General features: G+C 42.7%; 2 protein-coding genes across 4 annotated transcripts in view; one reads left to right on the plus strand and one right to left on the minus strand.

Annotated features, from left to right (window-relative positions):
- The window catches only part of TMEM147 (transmembrane protein 147), a 69,752-nt gene extending 60,168 nt beyond the window's left edge, over positions 1-9,584 (plus strand). For all 3 annotated transcript variants that reach the window (XM_085615884.1, XM_085615883.1, XM_085615885.1), the window contains exons 4-8: positions 3,848-3,913; positions 7,265-7,401; positions 7,675-7,759; positions 8,429-8,550; positions 9,052-9,584. In XM_085615884.1, coding sequence (XP_085472010.1) covers positions 3,848-3,913; positions 7,265-7,401; positions 7,675-7,759; positions 8,429-8,550; positions 9,052-9,172 — 531 coding nt within the window. In that variant the 3' untranslated portion in view covers positions 9,173-9,584. The remainder of the gene's footprint in view (positions 1-3,847; positions 3,914-7,264; positions 7,402-7,674; positions 7,760-8,428; positions 8,551-9,051) is intronic.
- A 993-nt stretch (positions 9,585-10,577) lies between these two features.
- Positions 10,578-17,898, minus strand: part of ATP4A (ATPase H+/K+ transporting subunit alpha) — an 82,791-nt gene continuing 75,470 nt past the window's right edge. Inside the window, exons 22-23 of the mRNA XM_085615882.1 lie at positions 13,213-13,304; positions 10,578-11,931 (exon numbers count right to left, since the gene is read on the minus strand). Of these exons, the coding sequence (XP_085472008.1) occupies positions 11,903-11,931; positions 13,213-13,304 (121 nt within the window). The 3' untranslated portion in view covers positions 10,578-11,902. The remainder of the gene's footprint in view (positions 11,932-13,212; positions 13,305-17,898) is intronic.

Raw genomic sequence — 17,898 nt, forward strand, 5'->3', positions numbered from 1 at the left:
AATAACTTTGCAAGGGTCAGATGCGGGAGAGAAGGAGATCTATCGTCTAGTTTTCCCGTTGAAAGGGGGGTAAGGCAGGGGTGTGTTTTGGCACCGACCCTGTTTTGCCTCTATGTAAATGGACTCCTCTCCTATTTGAACGAGGTCCCAAACAGAGACGCTCCTAGACTCGCTGGTACAGGGATCTCAGCTATTATGTTTGCTGATGATACCCTGTTACTCGCCAAGACTCCTATGGGCGTCCAACGAGTCTTGGATGGTTTTGTCTCTTTTTGTTCTGATCGGGGGCTAGAGATCAACACGGCTAAAACAAAATTCATGATCTTTAACCCCCCTAAGTCATCTCGTCCTAACCCGGTTATTCATGGTGTCAGTCTTGAGAGAGTTCACACTTTCGAGTATCTGGGATTGACCTTGAATGAAAAGTTGACTTGGTCTCATCACCAGACAAAATCAAATTTAAAGTTAACCCAAAAGGTGGGGGGTATCATAAATTTATGGAATAAATCCATGACACATCCCATTGGTCCGCCACTTGAAATTTATAAAATGCAGGCGCGTGGGGCAGTAACATATGGTGGTGAATTGTGGGTCAACAATTGTGCCCCTGAAATTGTTGCTACGGAAAACAAGTTCCTACGGAACTTGGCCGCTCTACCATTGAGCTCACCACTTCTCCCCCTCAGGCTTAATCTGGGATTAAGATCAGTAAAGGAGGAATTAGGTGTGAAGCCCCTAACTTTCTGGAGGCGACTTTGGGTAACCCCCGAACTCTCGAGCTACCGGTGTGAATTTATGGAATTATATCAACATACAGCTGTACGGAAAATTCCATGGCTTAAATATATAAAGGACGAATTACTTGGGTTGGGTTTATCGGCCTTGTGGACAAACCCGCAAGTGGCCTGCAGTACTATATCCCGCAAAGATTTGGTTACATTGTACTATGACCGCAATTTGACTGCTTCTATAGCAAGTGATACACTGGGGATAATGTCTATTACATTTTTAACAGTGAAGGATTACTATAAGCTGGAGACAGTCCTGGACGACATTAACTCCATTGGTCTCAGGAAACTATTTCTCCAATGGAGACATAATGCTTTGCCAATCAGAGCCCTCACCAGCAGTTGGCACCCACCTACTTCTAAAAACTGTCCAGCTTGTACTGATGAGCTGGAGAATGATATTCATCTAATGTTTTTTTGCCCATCCTATGTGAAATCTAGGAAAAAGTGGATTATTCCCATTTGCAGAAATTGGGGTTTTAGGCATCATTTGGATGCCTATCGATTAATGAAATCTGATCTATCCCCTCTAACTGTATTTGCTGTCAGCAAGTATTTAGCTGCTGTGTGGAATATTAGAAGAACTTTTCTGACAAAATGAAATTGTTTTTTTTTTTTGCCATACATGAAGTTCTTACTATTGGGAAATATTTTTGTAGATGATGTAATTTTTCTTACTTTTCCAAGATGTTTACTTATTGCGTAAAGTTTTGGTCTTATTTGTGTTGTATTTCTTTTATGACTCCATAAAGTCGAAATAAAGATCACGAATTGAATTGCTTGCTGCCACCGTTGTTGGCTCAGTATCCTTGAATGTGGATGCAGTTGGCGGGGTGCTGGTGGGCCGTTGACGCAAGCGGTACCGTGCTCGGCCCCAGCCGCAGAACCAGGTCTCAGAAACCGAGCGGCGAAGTTTCCAGTAATTCAGCCCAGCTGTGAGACGCTCCTGCCACCTGGACCGGGCCCGCCTGCCTCTTCACGCTACTTCGGTCGGGTCCTGTTGTTCGTACTGAGCAGCCTTCTGCCAAGAGTCTGTGTAACAGAACATTAGCAGACCAATTCCAGACTCCCGTCTCGCTCGCTACTTAAAGCTGTGTGATCTGGGTCACACACACGGCATGGTGCTGCGGCCAGTCCTCTTTACATAGTGGGAGCTGCTTAGCGAATGAAAGGCGGTTGGAGCACACAAGCAGGCAAATAAAAGGCACATACGTTATATCCAGGTGCAAGAGAGAATGTCACAGTTTCAACCTTCTAGCCGTCCCACTCCCACCGCGATTACCAGCAACTGCCTCCCCTCCCCTCTGGCAGATAACGTATTACTGCCTCCAGGGTAGCCCTCTTTTTATTAGGTCCGGCGTTAGCCTTTTGCTAAAATAAATATATGTATAAATTCTATCTCTCTCTGTTTCACAGGGACTTTCAGCCGTCCCTCTTCTTATATTGAGCTGTTATTGCACCACTCACATGTCACTGCAGCAGACAGCAGGTGGCGCTGCACGGGCCAACTTCAGCCACTGACTAACTTCTCTGTGAGTGACCGCATTCTGCACATTTCACCAGGAGCTCGTCCAAAGTCGAGATAGGGGCAGGAAACTTGCTGTCTCATCAGCAGGGAATGTGCTCAAGGGGACCAGGAATCAGGATGGTGCCATCATGACAGTGTCTCTCATTCTAGAGACTACACACCGAGGGGGACAACCATCCTGATTCCTGGTCCTCTTTGAACACATCGACTGCTGACAGGACAATGGGTTTCCTGCCCCATCTAGATTATATTTCTTGTCACTATATCTTTTCTCATACTAAAGTGATTCACTCAAGTTGCATCTTGCATACTCTTCTGTGCAGCTTTGCCAGTGACTTCTACTATATCGCTGGCTTCCAAAAGGTGCCCCCTGCCAGTCTCATTTCTTGAGGAAACCCCAAGATTAGATGTCGGGTCCAAACGTAGTTGACATTTTCTACAAACAAACTTGTTGCTATTCCGTGAGTCACATGAACATAGGCGACTGTGAAATGTATTAAGAATTTTTGAGCTGTTAGTAAACCAACACCAAATTGTCTATTAACGTGCTATTGTTTTATAACTTTTGGGTGTGTTTCTCTTACTGGGGTGTCTTTACACTTATTGTGTCACAACCCTGCCAATGAATGTAGTTTATTCTCCAAATAGACTATACTTTAAGATTATGACCTGCATTATCCTTATTCACGTTCATTGCTTTCAATGATTTCACTGTCTATTAATGTATTTTACATTAAAGGAGATCCCTGTGAACCACTGTTCTTTATGTAACGAAATGCCCAGGTTCACACAGACCTATGGGTTGCTCTTGTTCTTTGTGACTGCTGTAAAAACGTGTAATCTTCTTGCTAAGGTGTGTACTTTAGCACTTTGTAGTGTCAATCCGTTTAGAATCCACCACTTTGCTTTTTACAAAACATCTAAAAATAAATGAATAAATACGCTGATGTCCTTTAGAAATACCAAAAATGTTCTATAGCAAAGCAACCTTGGAATGCTTTTCTGGATAGGACTTGAGAATCCTAGAAATCAATTGTATCGTTTTTACTATACATCGGGATGCAGGGTGGTGTGACGTTTACTATAAACCGTGTATTTATATGCCCCATGTAATGCAGTTAACACAGTTTAGATTAACATTGCAAGATCAGGAATGGAAAGGTGTAACTAGATTGCTACTATAAATAATGCTTAAGATTCCATCGCCCATGCGATGTAAACATTCCAATCTACAGAACTGCTGAAGAACTTTTTTTTTATTTTCATCTTTTCCAAGTTGGGATGCTCAATTGAGTTTTATTGTATGCATGTATAATACATTGTACTACTTCCTGCTGGATTGCCAGTATGTATTTTGTGTATAGACGTTCATCTCCTACTTCCACATCTTTCGTCCCCAGCAGGGTCCATGCCAGTTTGTTTATCCAAGTCTTTCCACATAGGCATTTTTGCATAGAAATGCTCTGCTGTTTAGCTCTGCTATTTTCTGTTTTAGTATTATTCTTTATTGTATTTTTCCTTCTTGTTGCAGATGTTGTTTCTGGCAACATTTTTCCCGACTTGGGAAGGAGGTGTTGGAGCTTATGATTTCATCGGGGTGAGTGTTGATGTGATGAAAAATCAACCCCTGGTCTGTTATTAGGTGGGGCTTGAGTGTGCCGCTTTGTCTACGGCATATGGTTACCAGATTATTAAAACACACATAGAGTAGCAGGGGTGTGGACTTCCTCTAGCCCGGTGCCTTGGACTTATTATTTGGGGTCAAGGACAACAAGTTTTCATGTTTATTTTACCCTTGGAACAAGTAGGCCCAATCCCCTGCAGTGCAAAGCCTTTGGCTGCCAGTTCATAGTACCACATTAAGGAGCTGTGACAGAGCATTGTCTGCAGTTTAAAGTATTATGTGCATCTAGAAGTCCATGCTGTTCGAACTTGTATGTATGGTTCATTAATGCAAAGCCTTTATTAGGGTGACATCTCGAATGAAATGCTGTAAGCTCGGCTTGCACTAATGGCACATTTTCCTGTATAAAAATGTGTAGACCCGTTTGCAAAGTTTGACAATATGAGGCTACCTATAAGTCTCCCATAATACTTGCAGAAGCTTGAAAGCAAAATTGATGAGTCTGCCATCAAAATAAAATGTACACAAAATATGTGCATCTAGAAGAAACAAAGTTTGGCTAACATGAGAAGTTTTTGGTACCTATTCTTTGAAGCATCATTTAGTTAAACCTTGCTTAATACGTGCTAGTATTTGCAAAAATATTAATACTAGAAAACTAATGTAAAACTAGTTTTTGCAAGATTATGGGAAACATGAAACTAACCCAGGATTAGCAAAGCCATTGCGTCTGGCATTGGTGGTAGTCAACCTTTTGGTTTTGTCAATCTGTGTCTTGTTTGGCATGGTTTTGGTAAAAATGTATTGTTGTGGGAGTTCGAGGGCTCTCAGCGACAGCAAAAATATTGGCTAAAAGCAAAAATTTATATCAAAAAGCACATAGTAGTTCCTGACACTGAAAGAATCTACTATATGTGCTGGTTTGCTCCGTGTAGAAAAGTAGAATTCCGCCTCTCACAGTGAAGTCAGCCAAATATGTAATAGACAGAATTTTATTAAAAATGAAAGGTCTAGGCTGACGCCAGACCTAATTAGAGGCTAAATTCTTAAAAGACACAAAAGTGTAAATGTAAATGCCAGTATATGCAAAGCGCACAGCTACCTCCAATGGAGGTGTCCCGGCGCTGGGGGCCGTCGGGAAGATTAAGCAAGCTATTGCCCAGACTCACATGGTGCTGGGCTAACCTGCCGCCGGAGCCGGGGATTGAACCGTGAACCCTGTGGTCCGGAGTCGGGCACCCTGGTTGCTGCGCCACACCTCATCCACCCATGGTACATGTCCTTGCATTAGTACAGATTTATGACTTTTATGAATTCAGAACATAAAGAACTTACAAAAGTAGGCCTGGAAACCATACAAAAACCCTTAAAAATTAAAGTTGGTGGGGTTGCATGGACTCAAAAGGAAGATCAAACCCTGGAGCTACCACTTCCGCTACTTCAGGAAAGGAGGCAAGATTGGGTAGCTGCTAGTATCCAAACCCTGCTATTTGAGCCCTGACCTAATCGGAGAAGCTATTATCACAACTCTAATATAAAGAAAACACTACCATAATTTGTCCCCTTACTGCATGGCACCAAACAAACAGATTTATGATGCATGCTATCCCATGGACAAGTGGATATTTTATAAAATTCCACATCCCTGGATTAGGCAGTGGCTCCAGAGGAGTATTTACCATCTCGCCTTATGCTGTTTACTGTGTCATTCCCCCCTATAGAATGCTTGCTTTGAAATGCATAAGGATTATTTTACATCTGAAAAATATACTTAACCATTTTGCTTTTGTCACACTCGCTTGTCTAGCTCCTTTATACGTTCTATACAGAACACAAAACCTTTTTTGTTAATATTTTTTATGAAACGTTAGCAAAGCATATAGACAGGTTTTAATATGCTAAAAAGTATTTGTGAACGTCTTTGTTTGCATGTGTTTGCACATTAAATCCAGACATATTTGCTTTGTCAGTGCTTATTGTTCTCGATTTCCTGTCTAGGTGACTCTGACCCCGTTTAGGTGTTTTAGGACTCCATATGTTCTTTGCTAGGCATTTATTCCTCCTAGCTCACATACTGAAGGCAAGAGAGCACCTTAGTTACAACGGTTTCTCAATTAAATCATTTGCTCATCAAGTCTCTAGTGTAGTCAATGAGATAAGCTCTCGCCGAGTTCGTTGTATGTCAGCTGAAGGTCACAGATTATAAACCTGGCGGGCCGACTGATCCTTTCAGCTTAACTAAATTGAGTGGCATTAACTTGGTTAATAGTAATTTCATGTTTTTAAAGGGTTACTAAATGTAAAAAATACTGTAGTAAATGCTATATAAAATCAATTTATTAATTGGGTATTGTTACGCCATTCAGCTGTTGAGGACTAAAGCACAGTCGCAACCATAACGTGTGCACACATGCGGATATACATTTAAAGACTGTCATCAGAGGGTAAATATTTGTGCTCGGCTTTTGTATATATAAATAAGGACATTTTGGAGCAAAGCATGCTTGCGTATTTCTATTTAGGATGGAACTTGTATAGAGGTTAAGCAAGTCCTTCTGTTTCTACCGAATTTGTGCTCGATCCCATTTTCAAATGAGGATATGTCGACCATGTGTGAGCCACTGTAACCTGACAGTGTTTGTGTTCCCTGCTACCTAGACGTGTGTTACAGTACCATCTCTGTGGGGAGCTCTTCTAATGTCACACAGCACTTTGGCACCTGGGTATGCACCAGGTGTCAGTCTGGCTGTGAGCCTCTGTGTTCTGGCACAGCACTTGGGCAGGTACCAGTGAGGCAGTGCTAAGTGGGTGGTGTGTTCCTTAGTCCTCGTGTAGTACGTGAGCTCACCTCTGCACTTTTGCTTTGCAAAATCCATCATTTTAATCTTTGATTGGGCCTCTACACTTCATTGGGGCCGGCTTGTGGCATACTAGTAGTGCAGATCATCAATGGGGTATATACTGGTGATGGAATTCTTGTCTGCTGGGCCTTACCACAACCCACAGCATCATCGACCATCTCATTACAGAGCACTCTAGTGGCGTCTGGTGCAAACGGGTGGTAGACGAGGCCTAGGTGAGGATGTGCCATTGTAGCAATGATGATGAACTCCTCAACCTTGCTGAAGACTGCTTGTGATTTGCCTGACTTTGAGGCAGGGCATGGACCATCTCGCTGAATGAGGCAGTGGTCTTCTCAAACAGTGACATGAACCAGTTCGCGATGGTGCGAGATATTGGATTAAAACTAAAACTGACGTAGGTGCCGAAGGAGCAAATGTTATCCTTGTAGCAATGTGCATTTAATGGTCTCTTTCACTCCAGGAGTTTATGAAGGCGACTGTGGACCTGGCCGACCTGTTGGGCCTCCATCTTGTGATGTCAAAGAATGCTGGGAAGGGTGAATATAAAATCATGGTGGCAGCCATGGGATGGGCCACTGCTGAGCTGATCATGTCCAGGTGAGACAGGGTGGCCTGAGGATCTGTGGTACTTGTTCTCCCTCTGTTGCTGCTTGGACTGTGCGTACCTCTCTGGTTAATAAATGATGTCCAGTTACAGATGCACTGTCGCAGCACCACTGTCTCAACTATTTCTATTAGATAAATAGTGTGTGTAATGTCCTGTGTTTCTCTTTGTTCCTCCATTTATTACCTTCTACGCGCTTGCCTGTTTTTCGTAGGTTAGCCGTGAATCTACCTAATTTCTCATCCCTCTTTTGTTTTGTATTGCAGATGCCTCCCTCTCTGGGTTGGAGCACGTGGAATCGAATTTGATTGGAAATATATACAAATGAGCATTGATTCAAACATCAGCTTGGTATGACGAAGAAGAATTACTATCACATAATTGATTTCATTCCGTTCCTGAAGCTGCAGTGTGAAGTTGCTGCAAGAATCCTGCTGTACTCTTTAAATGTAGTCAGAGTTCATTGTTGGACAGTTCCTTTAACACAAGAGTAATTACCGAAGACGTGATCCATAAATATTAAATGGATCAAATGCATAAAACCCAAACTAGCCTGTGTCAGAAGATCGATCATTGCAGGCCATTGAGGGCACTTGCTCTAAGCTGAGTCCTGTTAGTGTTGTTTGCGTAATCTTACAGCTTGAGATTTTTTCTAGTATAGTGCTGCCCGTGCTATTGGAATCCAGCAGTAATGGCTTTCCTCATCCCAGCAATATATGTGCTTTAAACCCTGCAGCATGATCTGTCTCTGTCAATAGCCTGCTGGATCTACAGAGCAGTGTGTGTCCATCAGTCAGTGCCATGTCAGTTCTCCAAGATGCCAGTCAAGTTATCTTGCTCGCAGCAGACACTCTCTTACATTCCCTCCCCCAGAAGCACATGTTCAGTATAGAACTCCCTCAGTGTTCTTGGTGTCGTCATTTTCTTCCTCCAGTGTTTAGAGGGATACTTGTGCTGAGTATGTTTTGTCTGTGTTTAGTATTTTGCCTCCTTTTTAAACATATGATTCGCTGTTTCCAGGTTCATTACATCGCAATGGCCGCTCTCGTCTGGATGTTCACCAGATATGACTTGCCCAAGCATTACCGACTGCCGGTGACCTTCCTGCTAGGAGTGAGCGTCTATAAAGCGTTCCTGATGGAGTGAGTGCTTGTTTCCCTCTTTGGTGATAGTACTGCTCCTATGATACTGCTGTTGTGAGGGTTTGGTTCATGACCTCTGGAAGTCTCCCATTTCCTCTGTTTATGTGGGGTGATGGGGAGGTGAGGTAACCTCTTGTGAGAGAGTCTAGTTTATGAGCGAACCTGAAGATGTGGTTGAGTTGTAGGTGGGGTCGTATTTTGCACAAAAATAAATTTGCTCTCCTTCATAGGTTTGTTGGCGATATATTTGCCCATTCTAAAGTACCTATGTATTATCTGCGCTTCTCATTCAGTATTCAGGTTTATCCATATTAGGGTATTTTGTCTCTGTGATAGAACTTTTATTGGCCATAGTATCTTTGAATATTTTCCATTTGTTCTGGTCATGAACTTCCTTGAGAGACGTGGCGAGCAGTAGTTGGAGATACTACTGTGTAATCTTGTTTTGTTACTTGACTGTCCACTTTCTGACCGCACTAAATTGTCCACCTCTCCCCACAGGTCTTTTGTTCACGTATTCCTCCTGGGAAGCTGGACTGCTCTGCTGGTGAAGGCAATGATTACTGCCTTTCTTTCCCTGAGCTCACTCACTCTCTTTGTGACGCTTGTGCACAACAACTAACGTGCCGGGTACGCATTTTAAATGGACAAGAATTCGCCACCCTGCGACGTAGAAGCCAGTGTAAGAAAAAGGATTCCAGGTCAAATCACAAATTAAGAGTCTACTTATGGCCGGGATATTGGAATCTCCTGGAACTGGATCAGAACCTTTGGATCTTGGATCTCCTAACTTGAAAGGACACCTCATGAGTCCAGCTGCAGCCACTCAAGCTTCCAACACCCCATTGTGAGCAGTGTGTACACTCGAGATGAAGCACCAATGAGTTCCAGTATTCTTGAGTAAAAGTGACTGGTGTATTCACTGTTGAGAGCACTCTCTCTGAGCTGATGGTAACTGACTTTTTGGAGTTTTCGAACAGGTTTTGTACAATTTTCTGACTTAGAAAGAATAAATGTCGTATTTTCTTTCTGCAGCGCAGAGGAGCAGTTCTTTTTGTTTGAATAGCAAATGCCCACTGGTGACCAGTGAGTTCTAAGAGCTGCGCCATTTTTTCTTACTCCCACTTCTAATTATTTATCTTATTTACGACCCTACTGATAACATATTGACTACTGTGTAGAGACAGTGGAGACCTAAATATCAGACCACAGCATTTCTGAAGAACCCACAAGGACGGTTGGTGTTGCAGGGGAAGAGGGTGTCTAATCTTCTCGTAAGCGAGATATTTTGGGTTCTTTTTCACTTGATTTCAGCGTTTTTAATCAATAGGGCAAAACAGTAGAGAGGTAAAGGAGGTGTTGGAAGGTTGTCCCAATGCCTTTGTCCAGCAGAGAATTAAAGTTTTGTTACTACTATAGGAATATTTAGCTGTGCAGAGTGCAGTCCAGAAACACCATCTTAAAATAAATCTAGTTTAGAGACCGCACATAGACCAGTTCCTAACATAGTCTCAGTATCAGAAATCTAATGAGCAGACAACCAAAGACTTAGCTGTGTAAAGTCAAGGCTAGGGAGATTACAGGTGGTAGGTACTATTTATGCATTTGTTTAGCTGGTGTGCAGCCTGAAAGCTCCTTCAAAAGGAGCAGTGAGAGAATAAGCACTGTAACAGGTAACCGGAAAGTGAAGAGTGGGCGGTTTGGAGTATGGCCCTCCCATGGACTTCCAAGTTGGGAGGGAGCGGGAATGTTTAGACAACATAATTCTTTAAGGCTCTTGTTTAAGAAAAATGATTTGCATAATCTTCTACATTTCTGCCACGGTTTAACATTTAGTAACCGAGGTAAGCATCTTATCGTGAGGGTGTAGTCTTCCCACACTCGCATTCCTGGGCTGTGGCGAATCGTGGATAGGAGTGATGAGTGCCTGTACAAAGCACACGGCTGGAGCCTGACGCTGAGTTGAGGGGTTGGTGTAACCATAGGGTCTAATATCCGTACAGAAGCAGAAAAAGACAACTTGTGAGTAAAGCTACATACAATTGTATCTTTATTTGTTATAGCTTACTTGAGTAAATCATAAACCAACATTAATACTTGACATTATTTGTATTCGATGCAAAATCAGCTACTGGAGCTGGTTTTGGGATCGTGGTGGTTTTACAACTCGCACTGTGTGGTTTCTTCTTTTGTTGGCACCTCCATCCAAGTGACTCCCATTAGACAAATTAACTCAACATTGATGAAGCATTTCTTCTCCCAACAGTTGAACGCACGACAATTCATGCTGTCCCTTGAGTAGATGTGAGTGGTATTGAATGAAGAATCAACCATATGTCGGGGACATGTCCTATAGTATCACAGTTTTTGAGGATTCAAGCAAAGCTGATGTGCAGGGGAAGCAGTGGGCAGGTGTACTTCTGACCCCACATGTATGAGAGGATCGGATGGACAGAAAGGGCAGAACACTAACATGTCTACTCCGCAGTGTTATGAGTTGTTGATGGACAGCTATATTCTAGATCAAAATGCAGATGTCCAGGCAGCTTTCCACAAGCTGTAATCACAGGCGTAGCCCTTTCACATGAGGAAGAAATCACTGAGATAATGAACTATATTCCAAAACCTGCACCAACCTATATACAATTGCTCAAACCACTGATCTAAACCATCAATGCCTGTTAGATCAATTGTGAGCTAACTGTATTTCTGAATCCTAGCTGTGAAAACCAATCATAAATATGCCAGACGCCAGTAGTAATGCATCCCAGGTCCTGGCTCTGTTCACCAGTCTTACATTCCACCAGCGCCAGGATTAGACAACCAGAAGCTTAAACGCTGTTCCTAAACTTCACCCACCCACCAAATTCACCAACTCAAAGGTAAAACCCAAGAGGCCCTGATTTTGATGCCAGGTTTGTGTGGTGTAATCTTGTTGCAGGCTGGGCTTTTGTCTTTATTCTTACTTTTTGCACTTTTTAGTGACATCATTTGATGGGAGTCCATGTGGAAAGGATGATAAAAAATTAAGATAGCAATATTTTCTATATGGAACAAGAAAGAGCATGTCATACATTATAGTGAAATAGACCTACAGCAACTGAGACAAAAACAAATATTAAATATTGATACAGAAAAACATAAACGTGAAATACAGGAAATTCCAATTTTTTGCACAATCTACTGATGTTGGAGTTAAAAACCAGATGCCGTACATCCACCCGTCTGTCAAAATATGTGCAAGAAGTGGCTGCACAGACCACGCTTGGATTGGTATCCTTTGAATGCATTAAGTCAGTCTTTCTTGGCGGCTCTTCGCATAATGAAGGGTCACAGAGGATAGGATCGCTCTTCAGTAGTACAGTTCCTTATCCCACCAACCTGTAGACGAGAAAATAAATAATATATGAGGAGTATCAAGCACAGGTAGGAAAAGCATCTGGAGAGTCCTGCGGTACAACGTGAGAAAGCCATAGCATCTTTGAAGCAGGGCATCACTCTGTTATATTGAAAGACTCAAAACAGCACTTGGTGCAGCATTTGTGTCGTCTGCAGACAGGAATAAACGCAGCAATAATCGGGTGGAATCCTAATGCGAGGCCTAGATTGCGGAGTCTGAAAAGGTACAGGCAATCAAAGGAACAATAGTGACCGCTTTGAAGCGAGTGGCTGTTGCATCTCCTCACTATATGATAAGGGGGACAGTAGAGCATCATCTCTAGGATCTTCTCTTCTCCCATTCCCACCTCTTCACTCACGCCCCCCCTTCCAAGTCTTGCTTTCAATTACACAGCCAGAAGTGGATCTTGTGGCTCCAATAGTGCATCAAGTGATGCTGCTGGCAGGATCAGACCAGCCCTGGTGGCCCTTCTCCAGGTCTACTGAGACAGGCATGATGATGTGTGCATGCGGTCTGCATATTTAACAGTAGATATGGTCTTTACTGCAGTGTCTGACTGGCCTATCGGGCAATCAGGCAGTGCCTGATGGGCTGGTCTCACCGATCAGTGTGTCTAACGCTTTTTTGGCTGTTTGTGGGCCTTTCTTGTGGCCATGTGGGCCGGTTTTCACAGTTGATTTAGCTGTGGAATACCACAAACATTGCCTGCAGAAAACAGAAATGTACACAATCTCCCATTGCTTGTAAAATACACATATAGCCTTCTTTACAAGTTCAAAACTGCTCTGATTTCGAATGTATGCCTAGTTTTTTGAGTTAACTGGTTCATTATAGGAGCCACTTCTGTTGATGCCCAGGCCTAATTTTTGTCCCAATCCGACCAAGCTTTACTATGGTGTTGCCTGATCCACAAGAGAGCCTTAGTGGACAATGTGGGATGATATGAATGGCCTGTGCCTGAGATGGATTGATCTACATGGACATCATTAAGTTCTGGAAAAGGCCATTGTCAGAGGATGAGAGCCTAGTTTAGAGTGCATCAAAATCGAGCACCACTGCCCTTTCTATTATACCTGCTTTCCATGAAATCCCATGACTTTTCTACAAATTGTTTGCCTCGTGACCTCCTTTAGATAACCAGACTAAGCAGGCACCAGTATCTGTGTGTTACCTTTTGGCCAACTTTGTTTCCCCCCCATGTGTTTAGCCCTTAGAATGCGAGATGGTGCAGCTTTGGGAAAGTGTGCTGCTTGTGAACTTACTGCCAGGGTGTCTGCGCACTCCCAGTTTGCGTATTTCATCGTATACGAAGATCAGGATTCCATAGGGAATGGGCACAAGCCACCACTGAAACCTATGAGAAGAGACAAACCTCATTTAGCACAAACTGTTTCTGGGTAATGACTGATGGAAATGTTTGCAAGAGAAGAGATTTAGCCAAATCAAGCATTCATCCTAATATTATTCATTCACTTTAAAACAAGCATCATCCGATTATTCATTCTCTTAAATCACACGCTCATCCTAATATTCATATAATTTGAGGACTCATTAATCTTAGCAATGTGAAACTGTTTACATTTATTTAGTTGTCTACTATTTTTTGTTTGAATGAAGGGAAGAAAGTGTGTTAAAATATTTTTGTCATTAGAAGCCTAATTCTTATGTGTGTTTGTAAAGTGCACTGTCACTCGCGAGGGTATCTTGGCGCTGCACATGTGTGTGTACCACAAGCCCTGCCTATGGTAAGTTGGTCGATTGAAAAGCCAGGTCTTTCTCTTCTGGCGGAGATCAAGAAGATGGGAGGAGGAGACTCTGAAGTGTAGTGGGAGAACTTTCCTCACGTTAGGAGTGATGCAAGAGAACGTGTGTCCCCCCAGATCAGGTTCTGTGAATGTGAGGGAAATGTGTGATGATTAGGAGTTCTCTGGTGCAGACGTATCTGGGTGATTGGTGGAAGAAGATGCAACTTTTCAGGTAGATGGGACCTGAATGTATGTGTGATGAGTTTGAATTGAATGCATTTCTGTATCTGGAGCCAGTGAAGTTCCATGAGGTATGGCATGATGGGAGGCTGAGGATGAGTCTGGTTGCTGAGTTCTGTGTGGTTTGTAGTCTTCAAGTGAGTTGCTTAGTGATCCTGGCATAAAGGGTGTACCCAAAGTTCAACATACTGATGACTAGGACATGAGTGACAGTTTTTCTATTGTTGCTTGGGAGCCATTTGAAGATCTTCCTAAGTATCTTCAGTGTGGAAGCAGGATGCAGTGACTGTTGGTTTGTGCAGTCATTTCCAGTTTGCTGTCGATTATTCTGAAGTTTTGGGCATGGATTCTGGGTGTGAGCCAGAGTTCCGACAGCCACCAGTGGGAGTCCCATGGTGATGTGTTCTGGCAAGAGCACTACTTTGGTCTAGTCAATATTAAACGTGAGACAGTTGGCTTACTTTCAGTTAGCAACTTCTGTCATGCAGATGGTGAACTTGTTTTTGTGTTGAGGGTCTTGTCCGAGAGGGAGAATATGAACTGTGTTTTGCCAACTTAGGAGAGGATATTGATGTTGTGTGCCCAGATGATGTTGGCCAGAGGGAACATGAATGCTTTGAAGAGTGTGGCGCTGAGCAATGGACTCCACAGAGGAGTTTGCGGGCTTACGTGGAGTAAGGTGCCAGGCTGGAAGTTTGTATTCTATCCGTTAAGAAGGACCAGTTACAGCGAAGAGTGGGTACTTGGATGCCAATCTCGTGCAGCTGACTGTTGAGGATTGGGTGTGAGACTGTGTCAAATGCTGCAGAGAGGTCCAAGAAAATGAGGGCTGCCGTGTCTCCTCTGTCAAGGATCATGCAAATGTCATCTGTTGCAGCAAGGAGTGCTGTTTCTTTACTCTGAAGGTCTGAATCTGGACAGTGTTGTGTCGAGGAACTGGTGGTTGCTGAGGTGGCCGATGAGGCATTGGGTAATTCGTTTCACTAAGAACTTTGCCGGTTATTGCAGGAGGGAGATGGGTCTGTAGTTGGAAAGCATGGCTGGGTCAGCAGATGGTTTCTTGAGCAGGCGCATGACAGTAGCATGTTTCTAGATGTCCTGGAATGTGGCTGAGTTTATGGAGGTGTTGATAGGTGTTAAAGTTTCAGTGGTCCGTAGGAGTCTTTTGGTGAAGATGTGGTGGCGGGAAGGGCCAGATAGAGCTGCCAAGTGGATAGTCTTCATGGTGGCAGCTATTTTGACAATGGTGATGGCAGTCCACAGGGTCAGGGTTGGGAAACTAAATTGTGACTGACGTGGTCCAGTTGATGGTCGAAGTTGCTGTTTGCTATATATAGAAGTGATTTATTTAGTTTTAAACGGAAGAATTGCAAGAGCTTGTTGCAAAGGTCTTGTGAGGCGGTGATGTTCCTGGTGGTGGCAGGAGGCATAGTAAAGTCTTTGATGATGGTGAACATTTCCTTTCTGCTGTTAGTGTTGGCGTCCATGCGAACAGTAAGAACTGTGCGATTGGTGTTCCGTATCTGCTGGTGGTAATGTTTTAGAACTGATTTGAAGATGTCTTTACTTCCAGTGTCTTGGCTTGTTCTTTATTTGCGCTCCAGGTGCTTGCAGTGGCGTTTCGGCAGCCTTGTAGTCTGGTTCTTGCTGTTGGATTGCTTATGAGGAGAGCCATGGTGTGGTCTCATGCACTGCTCCTAGTTGTTGAGGTTTTTTATGGCTTTCAGCAAGTTGTTGGTGTGCTCGGGCCAGTGCTTGGATTGGGCAGAAGCCTACACCTCTTCTGAGATGCTATTTCAGCTGTGGTGGATAGTTCCAGTGATAGTAGGGCTTTGGTGGATGAAGGATGAGTTTGCTGAAACTAGCGAGAGTGTGGTTTTTCCAAGTCATTGTTGCTAGTTTATTGATTGTGATTTTGCTGATCTAGGAGAAAATTGGTTTCTATAGTTGTCCGGCGATACAAGTAAATTATTGGTGTGTATATTTAATTTGCACCAAGGTAGTAATGCGCAGCGTATTTCACACCTGCTATTTGACTTTCTATATTTTATATTGTACTTTACTTGTATTTATATAGTCTTTTCATTGGTTTTGAGCAAGGAGTAGGCACCAGACAAATGCACATCTGATCATGCATCATAGCAATCTCTTGGTCGACTGAACCGTCAATGTAGACCTTCCAACGCATCAGTACTCGACGTATACCTTTGCGTCTCCCAGCAGCCCACAGCATCTCCAACTTCCTTTGGCTCCCACACTGTTTCTTTTCGCACTGATCAGTAGTTTTGTGATGCAGAGCGTTAATATTTGTATTTTGTTATTTCACTTGTAAGCAATATACAAGCACTGCTTTTTCTGCAGTAGCCTTGGGCGTTGCGATAGTACACTAACGATGAATGTGTTCTACAGTGAATAGCAGGTCGGTGCAAGTAAGCACATGTGGGGTAAAAAAGGAGAATGGCAGGCAATTTTATGATAACCTAATTCATGTGCTCTCAGTTATTGATAAGAGCTTAATCTAACTACCTGTAGCATTTATTTTTGGTGAAACTGGCAGTGGTGATTGATTCGTAATCTGAACAACTTTATTCTAAAACACAATTAATTTCTGATGATTTGATGATTCCATTAACTTTGGTAATTATTTAACATGCTTTGCCCAATAATATTCTACACATATTTTATGTATTTTCGACACAGAATGTTACCCACAGGCTCCACCCTACAACACTGCATCTTCAAGAGCTCACATCACTCATTTGCGTTTCTGGTTAGATACCTGGACTAATCTGGGCTCTCATAAAACCGAAATGCTAGGAGTAGTTTTGATAAAGTTCATGAATAAATGAATATTGCAAGAAAGAATTCAATAGAATTTGCATATGTTGCTAATCATTTTTTTTTTGCTTTCTGCGCTCTGTCAAACCTCTAAATCTAAACTTTTAATATGAAGCGTGACATTAAAAGTTCCAAACCCCTATCTAGCAAACAAAGAAGAAACACAGGAGAACTTTTTCGGCGAGCTTCATGGATCCATTTAGTTTCATTAAATGACACACAGGGCAGTTCCCTTCAGTACCAGGTATACTATGGCAGTGTGCTTTTTCAAACCCAACATATTCCTGCTTTTACTTTGTTTTATATTGGTGCCCCCCAGTTCCCCCTCCCCCCCCAATAAAGTTTTTCAAAAAAAAACATAAGAAAACAAGCATTGGTAAAGCCAAAACGGCTGGCTCTCAAATCTATTGGCTATGCCAAGGGTTACCGTTTCTAATTTTGCCAGATAGGATGCCTCAAAGGAGTGTTGGAAAATGTCTGTTATTGTCCTATTTGGAAGTGTTGTCTGATTAGTAGCGATCACACTTCCTTTTGTACTCATGAGGTGATATTGAGCAGCTTTACATTTTGCTACATGGACCTCGACTGAAATAGATAAAGAGAAGGGATAGGTTTAGGATTTTGGAAAGGTTCGATTAAGAGTAAACAGTAGATTAGAGTCTATATTAGGAATAGATTTAAGGTTAGGGAAATGACAGGGGAGCAGTGTCTGGTATGAGTAAAGGAAATATTTGGGGTCAGGGTAAAGATAGGTGGGCATATACTCCCTCTGCAGAAATCTGTGGTTGTCCTCCTGTTCAGGTGTTCAAAGCCTGGTCACTTGACTCATACTTTTTAGTGAGGTCTATAAAATGAGCATTGGGTAATTGGCATCTTGCTTTAAGCACCAAGATGCCCCACGGGGTGATCCTGTGCTTTACAAATAGAAATATTATCTTTTAAGTTTAGCTTTATGGTAACAGATGAATTAGAGTAATGGTGAAGGAAAGTGTGAGTGTAAACACAATGGTGTGGGTCGGAGCTAAGGTTAAGGGAACTGCGCAAGGTAAAGGGACGATCGAGGTGCTTGGCGTTGAGGTAATGGTAGAACACATATTAATGATAGGCAGATATAATGGCAGATGA

Source organism: Triturus cristatus, chromosome 7, assembly GCF_964204655.1.
Source record: "Triturus cristatus chromosome 7, aTriCri1.1, whole genome shotgun sequence".
In the NCBI taxonomy this organism is placed as follows: domain Eukaryota; kingdom Metazoa; phylum Chordata; class Amphibia; order Caudata; family Salamandridae; genus Triturus; species Triturus cristatus.